General features: G+C 40.4%; 2 protein-coding genes across 6 annotated transcripts in view; both read left to right on the forward strand.

The window, feature by feature from the left end:
* Positions 1–19,184, forward strand: part of CD63 (CD63 molecule) — a 207,942-nt gene that overhangs the window by 143,759 nt on the left and 44,999 nt on the right. The window lies entirely within an intron of this gene.
* Positions 55–17,269, forward strand: ZNF207 (zinc finger protein 207). 5 transcript variants are annotated; one of them, XM_056867076.1, is made up of 12 exons: positions 55–122; positions 3,159–3,285; positions 4,810–4,948; positions 6,051–6,221; positions 6,943–7,018; positions 9,377–9,477; positions 13,079–13,236; positions 14,082–14,171; positions 15,231–15,473; positions 16,115–16,277; positions 16,433–16,616; positions 16,831–17,269. In XM_056867076.1, exons 1-11 carry the CDS (start codon positions 82–84, stop codon positions 16,591–16,593), a joined length of 1,470 nt encoding a protein of 489 aa, XP_056723054.1. In that variant the 5' UTR covers positions 55–81; the 3' UTR covers positions 16,594–16,616; positions 16,831–17,269. The 5 variants fall into 5 exon arrangements, with proteins under 5 accessions (XP_056723054.1, XP_056723053.1, XP_056723055.1 ...); XM_056867075.1 differs by having other exon boundaries at positions 16,433–17,269; XM_056867077.1 differs by having other exon boundaries at positions 9,377–9,447; positions 16,433–17,269.

Raw genomic sequence — 19,184 nt, forward strand, 5'->3', positions numbered from 1 at the left:
TGAGGGGGTCGAGCGCGGGCTGCGGCGGGCGCGGGCGGTTCGTGTGGCTTTTATACTTCCAGCAGCGGAGCCAACGCCGGGATGGGTCGGAAGAAGAAGAAGCAGCTGAAGCCTTGGTGCTGGTATCCTTTGCCCACTCGGTGGCGGGCGCTGAGGGCGGGCGGGCTCGGCTTTCTTCTCCCTGCCAGAGGCGGCGCGCCCCGCGGCCTAGTTGTTCAGCCTGGCCCGAAGGGGGAGGGGGCTCGTGGTCTCTTCAGGCCTCTCGACCGCCTCTCCCGGCTCCTCGTGTCTTCCTGGGCCTACTTCGTGTATCCCCTCATAAATCCTGTGTAATTTCCCTCTTTTCTCGCAACGTGCTCGCCGTTCTTTCATTCCCAAGGCGCTCCTCTTGATCGGTAAGGATTGCCAACGTTTATATGTACCGCTGTGGCTGTGCAGCGTCTTGTAAAGGTATTCCTAGCTGATCATGTTTGTCCCTGTGCCGTGAACACCTTATCTTCTTCCTGCACATTCAGTGGTGGTTAAAAGATGCAAGAGTAGGTTGGCGTTTCGCTTATATGTGTGTTTGGGGCTGGGCTGATTTTTGTTAGTCATTTGGCCACCTAGGCCTCTGGTGCCTCTCATTTCCTGTTGTCATTGTAAGAAACTTAGTTCCTGTAAATTAGCATTGTTGAATTTAAGTACTGGATTGTGTTTCTCAGTGTTGGCCAGTTTGCTTCCCATTTTTTCTGCATTGTGTCTTTATATGCTAACTATGGAAATGAGCGTTGTTATCCATGCCTCTGGCCTTTTCGTTTTGATAGGGGCTGTTACCGCACTAGGTATTCCCAGCGATGTATTAAGAGTTTGAAACTGTTATTAAAAAATACTGTTCGCACTTTGTTTGGCCCCTTTAGCTGTGAAGATGTCTTCCAACCATTTTTTAGCCGTGGCATCCAAAACCCCTTTCCAAGCGATGTTATAAAAAACATTTCCAAACTCTTGATACATTGCTGGGAATACCTAGTGTGGTAACAGCCATTATCTTTCTTTTTTTACTCCACCACCACGCCTTCACATTTAGGAGTGGAGTTGCAGAGGCTCTGGTTACTAGGGGAGGCGATAAAGTGTGTATGGGTGTTTTGGCCTGGCCACCTCCTGGAACTTCGGGTCATTACCTACTGTTTCTGCTTCTTCACTACTCATCCTTTGATCTAAACATTGGACAAGTATTGGAACTGGATCTAATATTGAGAGAAATCTAGCTGTAAGTAGTGAAAGTGAAGTGACTTACAGGAAGTGTGTGTATGTAAAACATTTCTACTTCTCTTTTCGAGTATTACTTTTCAAGATGCCTTACAATGTTAAAGTAGTTCTAGTCCTGTGTTGCCGAACCTATGGCACGCGAGCCACAGCCGGCACGCCGAGCCCTCTCTGTGGGCACGCGTGGACCCGTTGCATCTGCCTAGGGCTGTGCCGTATTGCCGTGGTGAGGGTGCTGAGGGCGGTGCTCCTTCTCCCTAAGCCTGCACTGGCGCCCTCCCTCTCCTTGCACCTGGGGCAAGCCCCTCCCTCTCTCTCAGCTGAGCTTGTGAGCAGCTGTTTTCAGCTTTGAATTATATCAAATCTGACACAACAGCAAAAATCACATTAATTGTTCAAAATATTTGACGATGTCCTCAAAGATGTCACAAAAATGGTGAATTACATCATGGCTTGTGCTCTGAATTGTCGACAGTTTCAAGCACTTCTTGAGGAGGTTCAGGCACAGTATAATTGTTATGTATAATAATGTCCAGTGGCTGAGCAGAGGAAGAGTCCTGGAAAGATGCATGCCAAATGCGAACTTTTACCTTTCAATAAAAAGTTGTTTGTATCATTGAAAGCTCTGTTATTGTGTTTTTCTTTTAACGCAAAATATGTGAATGTATGAGTTTTTTCTAAACTAAAACCTCAGTATTCAGGTTAAATTGCCGTATTGGCACTTGGCGATAAATAAGTGGGTTTTGGGTTGAGTTTGGGCACTCGGTCTCTAAAAGGTTCGCCATCACTGTTCTAGTCTTGTTCCCAAGCTTCCTGTTACTGCAGTTAATACTACTGTTGTTTTTGGGCTTCATAGTGGACTGGGCATTACACACTCCCATACTGAAAATCAGACTTTTGATTTCTGATATATCCATCTGTGAGCTCTTGTCCTTTTTGGAGTAAAATTTACTGAAATTTTTTACACATAATAAACAGTTTACTTCTTAGTGTTTTGTGATATGCTTTTGCCATAGTTGCAACTTGAGCAGCCAGACTCATTTCCATTAATTGATATATGATTTAAGCTGTAATGAGTAGAGAACAGTTCTAACTGCTGAATGTCCCAAAATGGAGCTAGTAAGAACCACAGTAGCGCCTGTGCCTTGGCAGGTCAGTTAAGGTGATGTAGCCACACTGTCACATGGTGTGAGTGTAGCTATGTCACTTCATTTAACAGGCCTCGCAAGTCAAGGGAAGAGGCCCTGGTATGATGTCCAGCAGTACAAAGATTCTGTTCCTTGAGTTCTCCACAGATTGATGAAAATGCTAAGGATGCCACATATGTGACACATTAAGATCAGACAGACTTCTGCTGGCTCCAAAGCTCCGTGTGACATGAAACTTGTTTCATTGACAGAAGAGATGGAGAGCAGTTTTCTTTGGCAGATGGAGCTTTGGAAATATTGGCATTGCTTCTTCTTTTCTGAAGCTCAGCACAGTGTAAGATGCCACACACCCTATCCTAAGTACTTTGGAACATACAGAGGGCTTAAAGATGAGTAGATTGAAGGCACAAACAATAGCAGGCTTATTGAACTAATCAAAATTTGTGGATTTCTAATCTGAAATCCCCCACTCTAATTCATTAGTTATAATCTTATATGGATCTGTAGCTGGACATCCATTTTACAGGTTTTGTTGGGGAGTTTAGCATATCTCCTTTCCAGTAAGAGCTTATAAATCATACTGCATATAGTTCTTTATCAAAGGAATTAAATGTGTAAAGTTGGATTGGGAATAGTAATTGTATATAATCAGAGAAGTTACTTCTGACTTGCTTTTTTGATTGTGGCTATAGTAATATCAATCTATATATGTTTAATTTTAGTAAAGTGTGTTTTGGCTTCATGTTTTTCCTTAACAATCTTGAATAGGTATTGTAACAGGGATTTTGATGATGAGAAAATTCTTATTCAACACCAAAAGGCAAAGCACTTTAAATGCCATATATGTCATAAGAAACTCTATACTGGGCCTGGTTTAGCAATACACTGTATGCAGGTAAGTGCTTAAGAATACCATTGCCATGTGTACTGTTCTGTTGTAAAGCGACATGGTGTTTGCTAATCCTTATGTTCGCATTGTATGAAAATGGGAGCATTAATAAAAGTGCCTTATTTGATGCATATTGCAGCCGGATTCAAGAAACACAGCTGCTTTAATGAAGGCTTAATAGGCTGGCAAGGAAATGGGCAGTACTCATCTATGAACAGTTTTCCACAAGGAAAAAATTCCATTTTCATAAAAATTACCTACTTTTGCCCTACAAAGCGTTAAACACTTGTAATTTTTTAATTTTCAGAGAATTGGGAGTATACAGTGATAAAAACGGATGCTTTCCTTGTGGAATTCTAGCCGCAAGCACTTGTACATCTTTTCTCTCATTTGGAAATTGAAGACCTCATCTATACATATTCAGTCCCTTCCCTGTCTCTTTTTTCCCAAGCAAGAGACATGTTGCATGTTCAAATAAAAATGTTCTCCACAGATCTTCTCCCACCTGGATGTGTCATGATGGTCCTTGGTCCATCTAATCAATTCAGATACCTTCATCTCTGAGTGTTCCAAACACATCATAGGCTTTTTACTTTGCACATCTAGTGTGTAATTTTTTAAAGGTGAACTGGCTTAAGGTAGAATGAAGATGGAATACACTTCTGTGAAACATTGTATTGTTTGAGGACTGAAGGCTGGCCCACAAGCACATGTCTGCTTTTCTGTGGAAAATATTGAAGTCCTCCCTGAGGGCTAGAATCCCAAGTTCTGATGCCTATCTGAAAGAGGTGATGATCCTCACAGGACGAATCCCACAGTAGAGTCCTCAACAGAGCTATGCCCTTGGAGGTCCATTGAAATCAATTGAGGATATACTATAGGACTTGGGGAGGCTTGCTTCCAAGTAGACATACTTAGGATCATGTTGCACATCTACAACCATGTATTAAGTCTACATTTAGTTTTCAAAGTTTAGCTATAGCTGTGTGTAGTGTGTTCATGCTTCATTATAGAACTACTGGTTTTGAAAGTATTGAACCAACCACTAAAATTTAACTTAGACATGGGTTGGACTTGGAAAATAGAGTTCAACACAATCACAACTAATTCCACATGCCCAAAGAGGGTTATGGCTTGTGCATTTTGAATAACAGCTCTCCATGCCACATAGCAAACAATTTGTGAAACATTGTACCTAAAGTAGTGTTGTGTCCCTGCTTTGATCTACAACTGTCTATACGGTTAATACTAATTATACAATTTGATTTTAATTGCAGTTAATTAGGTTTAACTGTTCCTGCAAAAGTTGACAGTTGGTTGAAGAATGATCTCAAATGTATGTTACGCCCTTGACTTACTCTCAGGATGGAATTATTGAAATGGAATTCAACCATGTGCCTCAGTAGCCTGTTCCTTTTGGCACCTTGTTAGCGTGCTTTCTTGCTGCAGCTGCTATGATCGCGTCTCTGTTCAAAGCTGGTATGCATTAATGTTAGCTACTTATTATGTTGTTGGGTTTTTTGCACTTAGGTACATAAAGAAACGATCGATGCTGTTCCAAATGCTATACCTGGAAGAACTGACATTGAACTGGAAATTTATGGTATGGAGGGCATTCCAGAAAAAGACATGGATGAAAGAAGAAGGCTACTCGAACAAAAAACTCAAGGTAAATTGAAACACTTAAATTATTTTGGGCCATCATTGCTGTGGTACAATGTTTAGATCAGTACGTTTTTTTAAATTGTGAACAACGTAAAAGTGATTGTAAAGACTTAAGGGTGTAGTTCTCTTAAGGAACTTGGATATGGTCAGAATCTATTGAATTACAATTTAACACAAATCGACTTATGCATATTTAACTTCCTTTGACGTGTAACCTAGTATTTGCATTTGTGGTTGAGTCTCAAATTTTAATAATTGGAAGAATAATTAAAATGAATTTACTGCAAGAACCAAGTAGCATTGTGGGTTGATGACTATATTATAATCTTCTATTATATTTTATATCTGATTAAATTTTTTAGCCAGGCTATATTATAACTTGATTATCAAGGAACTCCTCACTTCTGATGCAGTTTAATTCTGTGCATGGTAGCAGAAGAGTGATATATTCAGTAACTGGCAGACTTTGTTTTTTAGTAGTGGATTCTACAGCTAAGACTGAAGTGAATTCACATCTCGTTTTTACACAAAACCAGTGGATTTGGTGGTATCAGATTTGGTCGCATGATTGCATCACTGAGGACACATGAACAGTTTAAATAAATGAACATTTTTTGCAAGGATTGTCAGAAAAAAGGGAGGCATTTTTCAGCCCTGCTGAAAATATGAAAAATAATTGAAAGGGGATTAGCTTGTGGGAAATGGAACATAAACTTTGAAAGATAAGGGCTCTAGTTATAATGACAAACCATTGTTTGGAAACCAGTCCAGTGCGTCCCCACCCCTCACATGTGACTTAGAAATGTCCTGGTTCATGACTAACCACAGTTTGTTGTGGCATCATGGATGGAACAACAAGCCATGGCTTGTTCCCTTGGCTACAAAACAAGATTTTGAACTATGTCTCCAGTCTTTGAGCTACACACAAGCTTAAGAATGTCCAAAGCTTGTTCCCATAATGCTAAATCACAGCTTGTCATTACTTCTGAGTCCATCCCTTCTGTCACAAATTCTGGTTAAAATGATTCCACAATGAAGTATTGTAATAGCAAATCTTGTCTGCCAAAATGATTAAAATTAATTGGAATGGTAAAACTTTATTTTAGCAGAAAGCCAGAAAAAGAAACAACAAGATGATTCTGATGAATATGATGATGATGAATCTTCAGCTTCGACCTCATTTCAAGCACAGCCAGTGCAACCCCAGCAGGGATATATACCACCAATGGCACAGCCAGGTTTACCTCCTGTGCCTGGTGCCCCAGGAATACCTCCAGGTAGCAGGCTATAAAAGATGGAAATAATTGATAGTAATCGAAGGCAGTTCAGTGGGATATTACGTTAGAATCAGAAGGGTACTTTACATAAACTTCCTCCAGAATTTCTTTACATAAGCTTCCTCTAGAATTTCCTCTACATACCAAATGTGATCTTACTAGCATATGTAAGGATGTCAAAAACCAGTGTTATGTTTGTTTAGAAAATATTAGCTACAAATAGCTCATACTGTATGGTTGTAATTTTCACTGGATGTAATCAAGTGTTCTGACTGTCATCCTTATTTTGTATTGAGGGACCATTGTGTTGAGGCACTCGCAAAGACAATGTTAAACTATCCATGCCTAGTTCTTCTGTCTAATAGAAGACTGCATTGTCCTGTCTCTTTTGATGTTTCGTAATGAACAACCCGCTGTTTAAAAGTGAGTTGTGCTTCCTTGAAGAACTGTAATTGGGTGTAAGAAATGTAGGGAAGGGGATATAAGGTCTTTTGTAGAGTCCTTGAAACAAATTGAAACTGTTGATAATGTAGATATTGGAAAAAGGGAGGGTATTCTGAGGTAAGGGAAACTTCCCCATGTTAAATTTTGATAAGGTATGGGGAAGGCTCATGAGCTTTCAAAATATTTCTTTGGAGAACTAGATATTACTACAAATTATTTTTTTATCAACGAACCTTTATATACAGAGCTCACTTCTAACAGGTATTCCTACTTTCAGGTATACCACCTTTAATGGCAGGTGTTCCACCAATGATGCCTGGAATGCCTCCAGTGATGCCTGGAATGCCTCCTGGGTAAGAACAGATAGTGGGTTGATAGTGTAGTCTGTGGTCATTTTTAAAAAGGTGTAAAATACATTTGGAAGATTAATTTAGTATTAACATTTAGCTTTTTTCATTACTTTCAGTCAGTTCCAACCATTTACTTGCTTCTCATTTGATATTCACATTCTTGTATTGGAGTAAATTCTGTGGGCCTTTAAATGCTCCTGATGGTTTATTTTTACTTGGGGTAATCTATCTGTTATAGACTGGGGGGTTCCAGTGACAATGTTATCATATAGAGCTCAGAGTGTCAAACTACCCAGGTTCAAATCCCCTCTGCCATGGAAGTGCGCTGAGTGACCTTGGGTCAGTCATCTTCTCTCAGACTAACCTACGTCACAGGGTTGTTGTGAAGATAATATGGAGGAGTAGAGAATTATGTAAGCTGCGTTGGGTCTCCATTGGGGAAAAGGTGGTGCATAAATGAATTAAGTAAATAAAATAATCTTTGCTGGGGTCCTGCTGCACTCCTTAAGTTAAGCCTTCCATCACCCACCCATTTCTCTGCATCTTTCAGAGCCCCACCTCTGCATCTTTCACAGACATGGGGAGGGTTGGGCCAGGCTGTACAGTACTGTGCACCCTTTACTTTCTGAGGTTGGGGTGGGAAGCAGTAATAGCAGGCTTGCATCACTATCCACACTTTGAAGTAAGACTAGAAGTCTGTGGAAAGAATATAGGAAGGGCTGCCTTGTATGGTTAGTAGAAGGAGGAATTCCTTACGTTTATATACAGCAGTGGACAGGTGTGCCTTTCACCCCCTTATATTGAGGGGAGGTATCTTGCCATTCTGGCACATGCTGTGGTAACATTTATATAAAAATATTGCAATTACTGCACATGGGGCTGCCTTTAAAGACTGTCTAGAACAGGGGTGGGGAACCTTTTTCCTGCCAAGGGCTATTTGCACATTTATAACATCATTCGGGGGCCATACCAGATGTAGATCTCCCGGTGGGGGGGGGAGAGGCTAGGGTTGCCAGGTCTCCGGCCACCACCTGGAGGTTGGCAACCCCAGGGGAGGCCACGCAGAGAAGGCCTGGAGGGCTCTCCCCGGTCCTCCCCCCCTCCCAGGAGGGAGGGCAGCTAGCGGTGGGCCCGAGCAAACGAGGCGCTAGGGAGGCGCAGCCTGCGGTCGATCGGCAAGGGAGGAAGGAAGGAAAACAGAAAGAGGAAAAGGGAGAGAGGGAGAAAGAAATGGAAAGAGGGGGAGAAAGAAAAGGACAGAGGGAGACAGACAGAAAGAGACAGAAAGAGAGGGAGAGAGAAAAGCCTTCCCCCACACACACACCCGCCGGCCCTACGTGACCTGGCCCCAGGCTCCATGCCCTCCCCGCCCCAGAGTCCACAAAAGGCCCACTGAAACCCGATTGGCTCCTGAGCACATGCTCTGCCGCTGGGAGCCACGGGCCTCTTCCCCCCCCCTTGCTGCTCAACAGCCGACAGGCAGCAAGAGGGGCTTACAGTGTGCCCCGGCGTTCCTGCACTCTGCGGTTATAGGGGGAAGAGGAGGCGAGAGGAGGTCCAAAGGGCGCCGCAGCAACCCTGCAAGCCGTGGCCCCAGGAACACCCTCAGGGAGGGCCGCCCTATGCCGCGCCTCCACAGCTGGGCTCCGGAGCTCCCGAGGGCCACAAAAAATGTCCTCGGGGGCTGCATACGGCCCCCGGGCCTGAGGTTCCCCATCCCTGGTCTAGAAGCTACATTTGGTACAGAATTCTGTGGCCAGAATGTTGACTGGAGTGAGTCATAGGGTCTTGGGCTGTCACTCCACTCTTGGTCCGTCCACACTGCCACCCAATTCATGGTGCTCATATTGCTTTTAAAGCCCTATATAGTTTGGCACCAGCATACATTAAGGACTGTCCTCTCCCATATTAGTCTACCCATCCAACTCTGGTCATTTTTTTGAGGCCCTCCTTCAGGTGCGCTGTCATCTGAGGCTAGATAAGTAGTAACCCAAGAAAGGGCCTTGGTTGTGGCATCAAATCTTTGTAACTCCATCCCTGGGATGATTTGTCCGTCTCCCTCTGTTGTTGTTTTCCGCCCACAAGTGAAGACCTTTTTGATCTGCTTGGCATACCCCCAATAACTGTTATTGGCTTGCACCCTGGATTTTGGCATTATGTCTGTTATCAGTATATATACTTTCTCATAAATGTTTTTAATGTTGTAATGTTTGATGTTTGCTCCCCTGGGAGGAGCCCTGTTTGGATGGAATAGAAATGTTATAAATAAATACATTGGAAATCCTTAGATGACTTTGGCATTGCGTGCCTTTAATTCTTCATGGTAGAGTCCATTTTCATGCTCCTATTTGTCTTTAATAGGATGATGCCTATGGGTGGAATGATGCCTCCAGGACCGGGAATCCCACCTCTCATGCCTGGTATGCCACCAGGTAGGTCAGGGGTGACGAATCCATACTGTGGTGAGATTACTTTTATTTTTCATAATTTGGGATTGCTATAGTTGTTGGTTGCTTTGTAGAAAATTCAAAGCTATTTATATAACTATTTCTAAGTGCAGTGTTCATTTTGTTTTATGACAGCTGAAAGCAATTGGCACAAGAAAAATCTGTACCATGTTGGAGTCTTAATGTTTTTATAATTTTGGAGTGAAAATTGTTATAAGAACCTAGCCTGTGGTATGAGAAATACGTATGATTCCAATCATCAAGGATAAGTGCGCTGGGGGGAAAATATTGAACTTAATGAGTAAAATTTAGAATGTGAAGACTTTCTTACTTGGATTGTGTTTGTTTGGTATCAAACTGCCAGACAGATGCCAGTTTTCCTGTCCTAGTAATATGGGAAAAATAGATTCCTTGCTTTTTAGAATGAAGTATTATCATATGAACCAGAAAACCTCTTCAAGCCATTTTTGTAATCACTTCAAATAATTTGAAGCTGTTTGTCTAGAGCAGTGGTCGGCAAACTCATTAGCCAACAGAGCCAAATATCAACAGTACAATGATTGAGATTTCTTTTGAGAGCCAATAGATAAAGATGCTCCACCACCACCTAAAAAAAGGCCTTCAAACTGAGAGAATGGGGCTTGCTGATTGCATGGACATTTCGGCAAACAGCTCCAGGCCTGAATGCCCCGTCTGCACGAGGGGGGGGGAACGGAGGCGTCGCCCGGGGCCTCCGGCCGTTACGCTGCCCCATGAGCCCGTCCCTCTGCCGCGGACCAGGCGCAGCAGGGTGCATGAGTCGGCGCCGCGTGGAGAAGCGCCCTGAGTCCCCGAGCACGCGGAGGGCGCTTCCTGCTGGGCAAACGCGCCCAGCGGCTTCATGGGAGGGAGGGGGCGGGATGGTGCGGCCGGGACAGCGAGCGCAAGGGAAGCCCCGCTGCCCGCCAGCTGCAGACCTGGCGCGGCTCGGGACGAGGCCGAGTTGATGGGCGAGCGCCGCGGCCTTCCACTGGCCCCGCACTCCACTGGAACGCCCAGGGAGTGGGCGAGAGGGCTCTGGAGCCTCCCATCACGTGCAGCCCAGGCGCAGGTGGGTCCCAGCGGTGGGAGGAGCCCAGGCGCAGCGAGAGGCGCCCAGCTGGGCGGAGAGGCGAGAAGCTACCCTGTGCCGGGGCAGGAGCGGAGTGGCTCGGGAGCCCGCACTCAAGAGCCGCACTCAAGGGGCCAAAGAGCCGCATGCAGCTCGCGAGCCGCGGTTTGCCGACCACAGGCCTAGAGCCCCTGAGCATGTTTACAGTGTGTGTTGCTTTCTGAGCTTCTACTCTATTGTTAGTATATATAGAAAGGAGCTGAACCACCCATTTATGTTTAAAACAAACAAACCATAGGCCCAGATTTATCACTAAAATTTGACAGGGTCCAGTACTTTCTGTGTGGCAGTATGTGCAATCATATATGCATATATAGCTGTGCTAGTGTGGAGCAGCATAATAGCATCATGGTGTTATCAGAGGCTTCTGAATATGTGTAATATGGAATCCACTGTGTTCTGCCCATATTAGGGAGTAACAGGATCAGAACTTCAAAACCATCACTGGATTCAGCTTAAAGCCGAATTTGACATCCCATAGTTGGCAGTCTGGATAGGATCTGGATTCTTAACTTTCACCAGTGCTGGATCACCCAGTACATGGTTTTGCCATTCTATCTGCTTAAAGTGGAATTTTTCTGCATATCTCAACATTAACCCAGAATTATAGGGTCTCTGACATGCTTATAAATTATTGTGGTGAAAAAGAAAAGCAGAGAACGTTAAATATCTAGGTATCTGGCTAAGTAAAGATAGAACTAAATGTTTAAATTTAAATTGCGGGAAAATAGCTAAAGAACTAAAAGAATATGTCCAAAAATGGCTTCCTCTAAATCTCACACTTCTAGGTCGAGTCAATTTAATTAAAATGATAATCTTACCAAAAATAAATTTTATTTTGAATAATTTGTAGATATACCAAAGAAAATAATTAAAGAATGGCAAAAGATCTGTAATAGATTTATTTGGCAGAATAAAAAAACACAGATTCAGAAATAGCAATCTATATGAACGTAAAGGCAAAGGTGGGATAGGAATGCCAAATTTACTAGTATATTATCAGGTAGCTGGGTAAAGTGGTTAAAATCATGGGTAGTAAACGATGAAAAGGAACCTTATATTAAAATTGAACAAGATTTTGTTAAATTTCCGCCAAATAGATGGCCATGGGTAAAAAAAGAAAGATAGGAAAATTTATATAATAAAGATAATAACTGCATTAATACCATTCTAAAACAATGGAATGTATTAAGAGAGAAACTAGCCCCAGATATTTCCCCACTGTCTTCCTTCCTTTCGAACATCTTAGCCGAGAATCCAGAATTCCAACTCCCTCGCAGAATAAAGACAGATAAACAAAATGATTATCATTATTGGATTAAAAAATAATAATTTAGAACCTCTAGAAAAAAATTTTGGATAAGAAAGAAGTTAATATTACCTTTATAGAATATTCACAGATGAAAAAGTATTGGAATAATTTAAAAGAAAAAGAATCAACTGAAATTAGAGAAAAATCTGAGTTTAAGAAATTAATGCTTCAAGATAAAGTTTCAACTTCAAAAATATATGCAATTTTAGTAAAAGAAAATTTAAATTCAACATTGGTCTATAGGGACAAATGGAACATTTATTTAGATAAACCATTGAGCGATCAAGAATGGGAATATATTTTTTCAAAGGGATTGGATTTCTCAGTTAGCTTGCAAATAAGAGAAAATCTAATTAAGATGGTATATATGTGGCATTTAACTCCAGTTAGAATAAGTAAAATCTACAAATCAATGAACGATAGTTGCTGGTACTGTGATAAAAAACAAGCAGACTTCATTCATATGTGGTGGAAGTGTGAGAGAGCTATAACGTTCTGGACTGAAATAGTGAAATGTCTGTCTGTTGGAATGGAGATTGATATCGCATGTAAACCTGAGATACTTTTGTTAAAATTAGCCCCTAACCTAACTAAAGATTAACGATGTTTGACGTTACACATGATAACTGCTGCTAGAATGACTTTTGGCAGGCATTGGAAACAAAAAATGACTCCAAAGATAGAGGAATGGTTGGTTAAAGTAAAAGAAATATATGTATTAATTAAGTTAACATATCAGAAAAATGGTGATACAATGAACCTAATGGTTACGAACTGTAAATAAAATGGAAAATCTTATAATCAAGGGTGGGAAAGGACAACTTTCTGCGATGACAGTCTAGCTATTTTATAGAGGACTAAACCGTGAAGCTGTAATATAGAAATTCAGGGTGTGTTTTCTTAAGTTTACATATATATTGTATTTTAAATTTTGAAGACTGCTATGTTTTTCTATATGTATTTTTTGTTTTTGTTAATTTTATTGAATAAATATAATTAAAAAAATTGTTGTGACTTGTGCCTTATCTGCTTGTTCTGTGTTAACATAATATGATCTTGTATGAAAAAGGAAATAGAGGCATGCGGATTAAAACATTGTGTGTGGTAGTGTTAAAAACCTTGAGAAGACTACTATCCGAATAATTATGTTTCAGGTATGCCACCACCTGTTGGACCTCGCCCAGGTATGCCTCCCATGACACAAGCACAGCCTGTGACTGCTCCAGGTGTTCTTAACAGACCTCCGGCTCCTGTTGCAGCTCCGGCCCCTCAGCCTCCAGTTACTAAACCACTTTTTCCCAGTGCAGGACAAGTAAGTTGTTACTTTTCTCCCAATAGTTTATAAATCCTTCAGTATGTGGATTTGTTTTCCTTTTTAGCATGTCAGTTGTAATAGTAAGCTGCAGTATAGGAGCACTAGTATCCTGGCAGTGAGATTGTTAGACAGTTTACTCAAAATTGATACTTTAATGAATACATTGGCATCATCACAGGCATCTTTCCTTCATCTCATAGTTGCTGAAAAAGTAGATTCTCATCAGTCAAAAAGCACAAGAGGAAAAAAAAGATGTTGCATTTTTTTAGCAAATGATTAAATGTGTGTCTGATTTTTATTAGCAGGTGCTTGGAGCCATGTTACCATGGTTGGTAGCTTTCTTACCATCCTTAATACTTCTGTTCTCTCAGAGAGGAGTGAAAGTAAAGGAATGAGGAGTGCATATATGCCTTTTAGAGAAGTTCTCGTACACCTGAGTTGTTAATCATTAGTGTTTTCCATCCCTCTGCTCTTTCATACGAAGCTAACATAACACAGTTTACTTGATGATTTTGCTGGATCACTAAAACAGCTGCACACAACCATGGAATAAAATGCATGGATGATACATTTTGGATTAAAAGTCATACCTTGTCATACCTTGCTTACTACCAGAGTGGTATGGTCTGTGAGGAGAGGTATATGGACCCATTCTGTTTGTTGTAAATTAGTAAGTCTGATTCTTGTATGACTTGTAAATATGCTGCAGAATCCTTAATAAGTTGCTGCACGTTGAATTTCTCTTGGGAAGATAATAAAAACCAGTCTGACATCCTTCCACTTGGTTATTTTTCACACGTTACTTAGAGTCTGTTTACTGTTTCCTTTCTTTTATGCTACAGATGGGGACACCTGTCACAAGCTCAAGTACAACTTCATCCAATTCAGAACTGTCAGCACCTTCTAAAGCTCTGTTTCCTAGCACAGCACAAGTACGCAGGAAGTTGGAGTTTAAAAAAAAATTGGCTTTGCCAATTAACCCTTTAGACCCTTATGTAACCTTAAAATTCTGCCTAAACATCTTCAGATAATTGTGGATTCCTGATCATGTTTAGCTGTTTAGCCCCATTTTAAATTGCTACAAACTTTTACGAGCTGTGTGCAGTATTTTTATACAAAAAGAAAACGAGAGATTCTACATTGTGGTCTTAAAGGGTTAAAAAGCATGAAGCAGTTCAGTGCGTCTTAGCGGGCAGTTGTTTACTTGATGCATGGGTTATCTTTTCTAGTTTACGCTGTTCTAATGCATCATGATAAATGTAGGGAAATACCTGAAATTGCATTATAAGCTAAATCCCCTCCTATCTAGCTGTGGTTGGAAATTCAGTAAATAGTTAAAAACATATGTGCTGTTTGCTTATCAAAGCATTCTCTCATAACTGAAACTTAAGAGCTACATCTGAAATAAACCTTCCAGGTTTTAATAGAGCTACATTTTTCTCAGTGGCATAAATTCAGCTTTTGTAGGCTATTAGGAAAATAGTTCAGAACTATAAATGGATATTTAAAGACCCTCAGAATATTAGCATTGTTTTATGTAGAGAATGCTTTTAAACTGATTTGACTTACTATTAGAAAGTTTCACACAGCATTCTTACAAACACGTTTCTTAAATGATCTAATTTGCTTTGAATGCTAACTTTCTGAAAACAGTTCTAAACTAATTGTTGTTGAACTAGCCTAATTACTAAAAATAACATTCCTGGGGAAAAGTCTGAGGTATCTTCTTAAAGAGATTATTGTATGAAATTGTGTGTGTTTGTGTTTTCAAAGGCCAGCAACTAGTTATGCAGTTTTATGTTGCTTATGTTATGGTTTATGATAAACTTCATAGTTTTTATGTATGGGGTTTTATGTTGATTTTTTTTGTTTGCTTTGTTATGTGCTAAGGCTGAACTTTTACTTTGGGGCTAATTTTACTTTGTGGATAGATTATTTGCTATTTGTGTGTTTTAAATATTACTATGCTTATATTTTAATTTTAATTACAGGCGCAAGCAGCTGTTCAAGGCCCAGTTGGTACAGACTTCAAACCTTTGAATACCACACCTGCAACTACCACAGAACCCCCCAAACCTACATTCCCTGCTTACACACAGTCTACAGCTTCAACCACTAGTACGACAAATAGCACTGCAGCTAAACCAGCTACGTCTATAACAAGTAAGCCTGCTACCCTCACGACAACCAGTGCAACCAGTAAGTTGATCCACCCAGATGAGGATATCTCTCTGGTAAGTTATAAGTACTCTCTTTGCATCATTTATTATCACTAGAATGGTTGTAAAGCAAGTCTGAGCCCCTATTCCCATACCCTTCCTTAGAAATCAGTTGTTTGACATGAATTGTAGTAGATTTAGAATTGCTTCACTTTATTCGCTTTAAGCCTGCTACTGGAAACATTAAAGACTCTTTTCAAACTACCTTTCTCATATTAATTGGTGCTGTATTTAAAGCAGACACAAACAAGCAAGTAAATGTTAGTGGTCTTTAAATCTCCAAAAGTAGAAATATTGGCATAGCACTTTGTTGTATATTTGTGTTCTGTTACATTGAACTTTTCAGTATAAGGTTAACTGTGTAATCCTGTGGAGTTACTCCTGGCTTTAATTTAATGGGCTTGCTGGAGTAACTGCATTGGATTGCACTGTAAAAACAACGCTCATCTATGGTATCTGACAAAGGCAACTTTGACTCTCAAAAGCTTACGCCTTGAAACTTTTGTTGGTCTCTAAGGTGCTACTAGATTCAAATTTAATAAGTTTCCTGTATTATAAAGTATTACTCTGTCAATGTCCGAGGTGTATTTGTCTCAAACTGACTCTTCACTTGATCTCATATTGTTGCACTTCTCTCCATGTGTTTCCCTTCATAGGAAGAAAGAAGGGCACAGTTGCCTAAATATCAACGTAATCTCCCTCGACCAGGGCAAGCTTCCATGGGCAACCCACCTGTTGGTCCAATTGGAGGTATGATGCCGCCACAGCCAGGAATGCCCCCCCAGCAACAAGGAATGAGACCTCCAATCCCACCACATGGTAAGCTTAACTTTATTGTAAGTGTGTAAGGTTTAATGAATCTTAACTAGCAGGAAAGTTATTGGAAATCTGAAGTTAAGTGCTTAAGCTTTATTTCTCTTAGTAAAACTCATTAAGGATTTTTGTAACCTTTTCCCAAATTGTTTGCTTTACAGGTCAATATGGTGGTCATCACCAGGGCATGCCAGGATATCTTCCTGGTGCAATGCCTCCATATGGTCAAGGACCTCCAATGGTGCCTCCTTACCAAGGTGGACCTCCTCGACCGCCAATGGGAATGAGACCTCCTGTAATGTCGCAAGGTGGCCGCTACTGATGCTGCTGCAAACGCTCTAATAGGTTTGGAGATTAAACCTTTTCTCATCTTGTGCTGTTAATATAGCCAAGCTTCCATCAATTAAAACTTCGTTGTGACTTTTAGAAAAATATCCACATACAAGGAACTGTTGGACATTTTTATTTTACATGGGGAAATTATTTAGAATAATAAAGCAGGAACTTTCCCTGATGTTGCAATTTATACTGTATGGCTTCTTTTTCATGTTTCATCTAGGTTTTTAGAAGTGAAGTATAGTAAATATGGTTCGTTAAATTGTGAAGGCGCTGGAATTACATGAACATACCATCTTAAAGGCAAGTTCTGTAACCTTATGTTGCTGTTTGTAAAATGATGCCTTCACAGCACTTCAGGTGCTGTTGGACTTCATGTCCCCAACAATAGTTTGGTGAGGGCTTTAACTGTTACCAGCTGCTTGTACACATAAGATTGAACATGTAACAATATTTAATGTATTTAGAGCTCCTCCTGTTGCAGAGTTTGAAATTGACCCACTAAGTTCATGTGACTCTGTACTGTTAAACTTCATTGTAATAAAACGAAGGAAAAAAATTGTCTTTTTATTCATGACCAGCTGTGGACAACTTCCTGAAGGTTTGTACTGATGCATGCCAAGGTAGCTTGTGATGTAATAAACATACATTTCCTTATGTTACATTGATATATTCTGAATTATTCTAACTTCAGAGTCATTAAATTTATGCTGTAGCTGATTCCTGAACAAGTTGGCATAGACCTGTACATTTATTAACCAGTTGTTACAAAATCTGTAAGAATTGGAATAATGGGGCATCCTTTTTCTAAATGCTTGGATTCTTTAGCTGTTTCCTCTAGACAACGTTTTACCTTTCCTGATTATAGTATTGGTACTTTGTTTAGTATTTACATGTAGAGGGGGTTCTAAGTAAATTTTACTGTGGAGCACATTTCTTGGTCCTTTTTCAGATGCTCCTTCAAATTGTATCTGCTTTTGTGTTGGGATCTCAGTTACTTAATCTTTCACAAATATAGATGTAAAACAGTGCAGCATTTTCTTCTGCAATAAGGATGAATTGCAGCAGAGATCCACTCTAAAACGGCAGTGTTAAAGGGGGAATCAGAAAAACCATGTCGCACAAGCAGAATTCTGCTCACACTTCTCTGAATGAAACCCTCTGTGTGACTGGATAATAGCATGTTGTAAAGTCCCTATTGCAATTTTGTTGAGGTTTCAGCCATAATTGGTTCCATTTATGAAACTTAGTAGGAGTTTGTCTTCAGTGAGTTAGTTTAACTATAATTCTAAACCATGGTTTGGTGCCATATGAACAAGCGTGGAAGAGCCCCTCACACAATCCTATGGTCATTATTCGCTCCAAGACTTATCCATTGCATCCAGATCCACAAGCTGTGTTTTGTGCCTTGGATTTTGCAGTCCTGTTTTGCTAGATGAGCACAAACAATAGTTTGTAAGTTTGGACATAATGTGAAAACCCAGCATATGAGGAAGGGAGAGATCACACAAGTGTGAGACAGCCTTGTTTTTAGGTAGTGCTGTATCATGGTTTGGCTTTGTGTCTGAACTAATCCAATAAGTAGCTGTAACATATTAAGTGAAAGGCATGACAGATTTGTGAGGTTTTGCCCAAGCATCTTGGGTCTCTTTTCTGTATATAAATGTTCCTTTTGGCAGCATCTGAAGAGAGATAGGTGCAACTAAAACATGCTTGAATAGTGCTCTTCAGTCACCTCCTGCTCACAAAGACTTATTTGGTCTTTATTGTGTACATTTGCCCCTCTTAAGAGTAATCATAAGCATCACAGATTGCAGTGTAAACGGGTTCTGACAAGTATATAGTCCTTAAATTTCATTATGCGATACTCTGAATGCTTTATGCTTCAGGCTTATGTCTATATTCTCATATATTGTACTTAAAAACTATGAATACAAAAATTACAGGAATGTCCTGCCTTCTAATAGAAACATGGACCATGTAATTTATATATTTTCTCAGTTCTAATATATTTTGAGAAGCTCATTTTTCTGAAGGAGTTGTAGTTAACTTTTTAGGAGTGGTGTTTGCAGTATATCTAAGTATCATTCTGTAGTCTGGCTATCTATTTCCCAAGTCATGTTCACTTGGAAATTTGCCCATTGTTTTATTGGGAGGTTCATCGCTTTTGACCTATTGTGTTAGCTATCATGCAGTTATGCATATCTAATAATTGTGACCAAAAGAAGCTATATTCTGCTGGGGAAGAAAACAGTAAGCACGTCTAAAACTTGCTTTAACATTGTCACAGTAGATCCCATTATTGATGAAGCAAACCACTTTTCTATTTAAAATGACTTATGAATGCCTGCAAGGCACTTGAGCTGTATGTGCTGTTATATGCATGCAGCTTGGTTGGATTGTCTGTTGTCTTTAAAATAACAAACATATTTTTTCACATTGGTTACTCACCAGCTTCTTTTTTACTTTACACAGCCAGCTGTCTCTGGTAACATGGTTCACAACTGAGAGAAAATTAGTTCAGTGGGAAACTTCTGAATAGAAGATAAAAATTGAACAATGACATTTTGCTTATAC

This window comes from Euleptes europaea, chromosome 1, assembly GCF_029931775.1.
Source record: "Euleptes europaea isolate rEulEur1 chromosome 1, rEulEur1.hap1, whole genome shotgun sequence".
Lineage (NCBI taxonomy): Eukaryota > Metazoa > Chordata > Lepidosauria > Squamata > Sphaerodactylidae > Euleptes > Euleptes europaea.

Bases quoted from the DNA above. Each gene is read 5' to 3' on its own strand.
- ZNF207 (XM_056867075.1), top strand. From the start codon at position 82: ATGGGTCGGAAGAAGAAGAAGCAGCTGAAGCCTTGGTGCTG. The intron at 123-3,158 runs GTATCCTTTGCC...AATCTTGAATAG, and splicing joins CAGCTGAAGCCTTGGTGCTG to GTATTGTAACAGGGATTTTG. The intron at 9,478-13,078 runs GTGAGATTACTT...ATTATGTTTCAG, and splicing joins GGTGACGAATCCATACTGTG to GTATGCCACCACCTGTTGGA.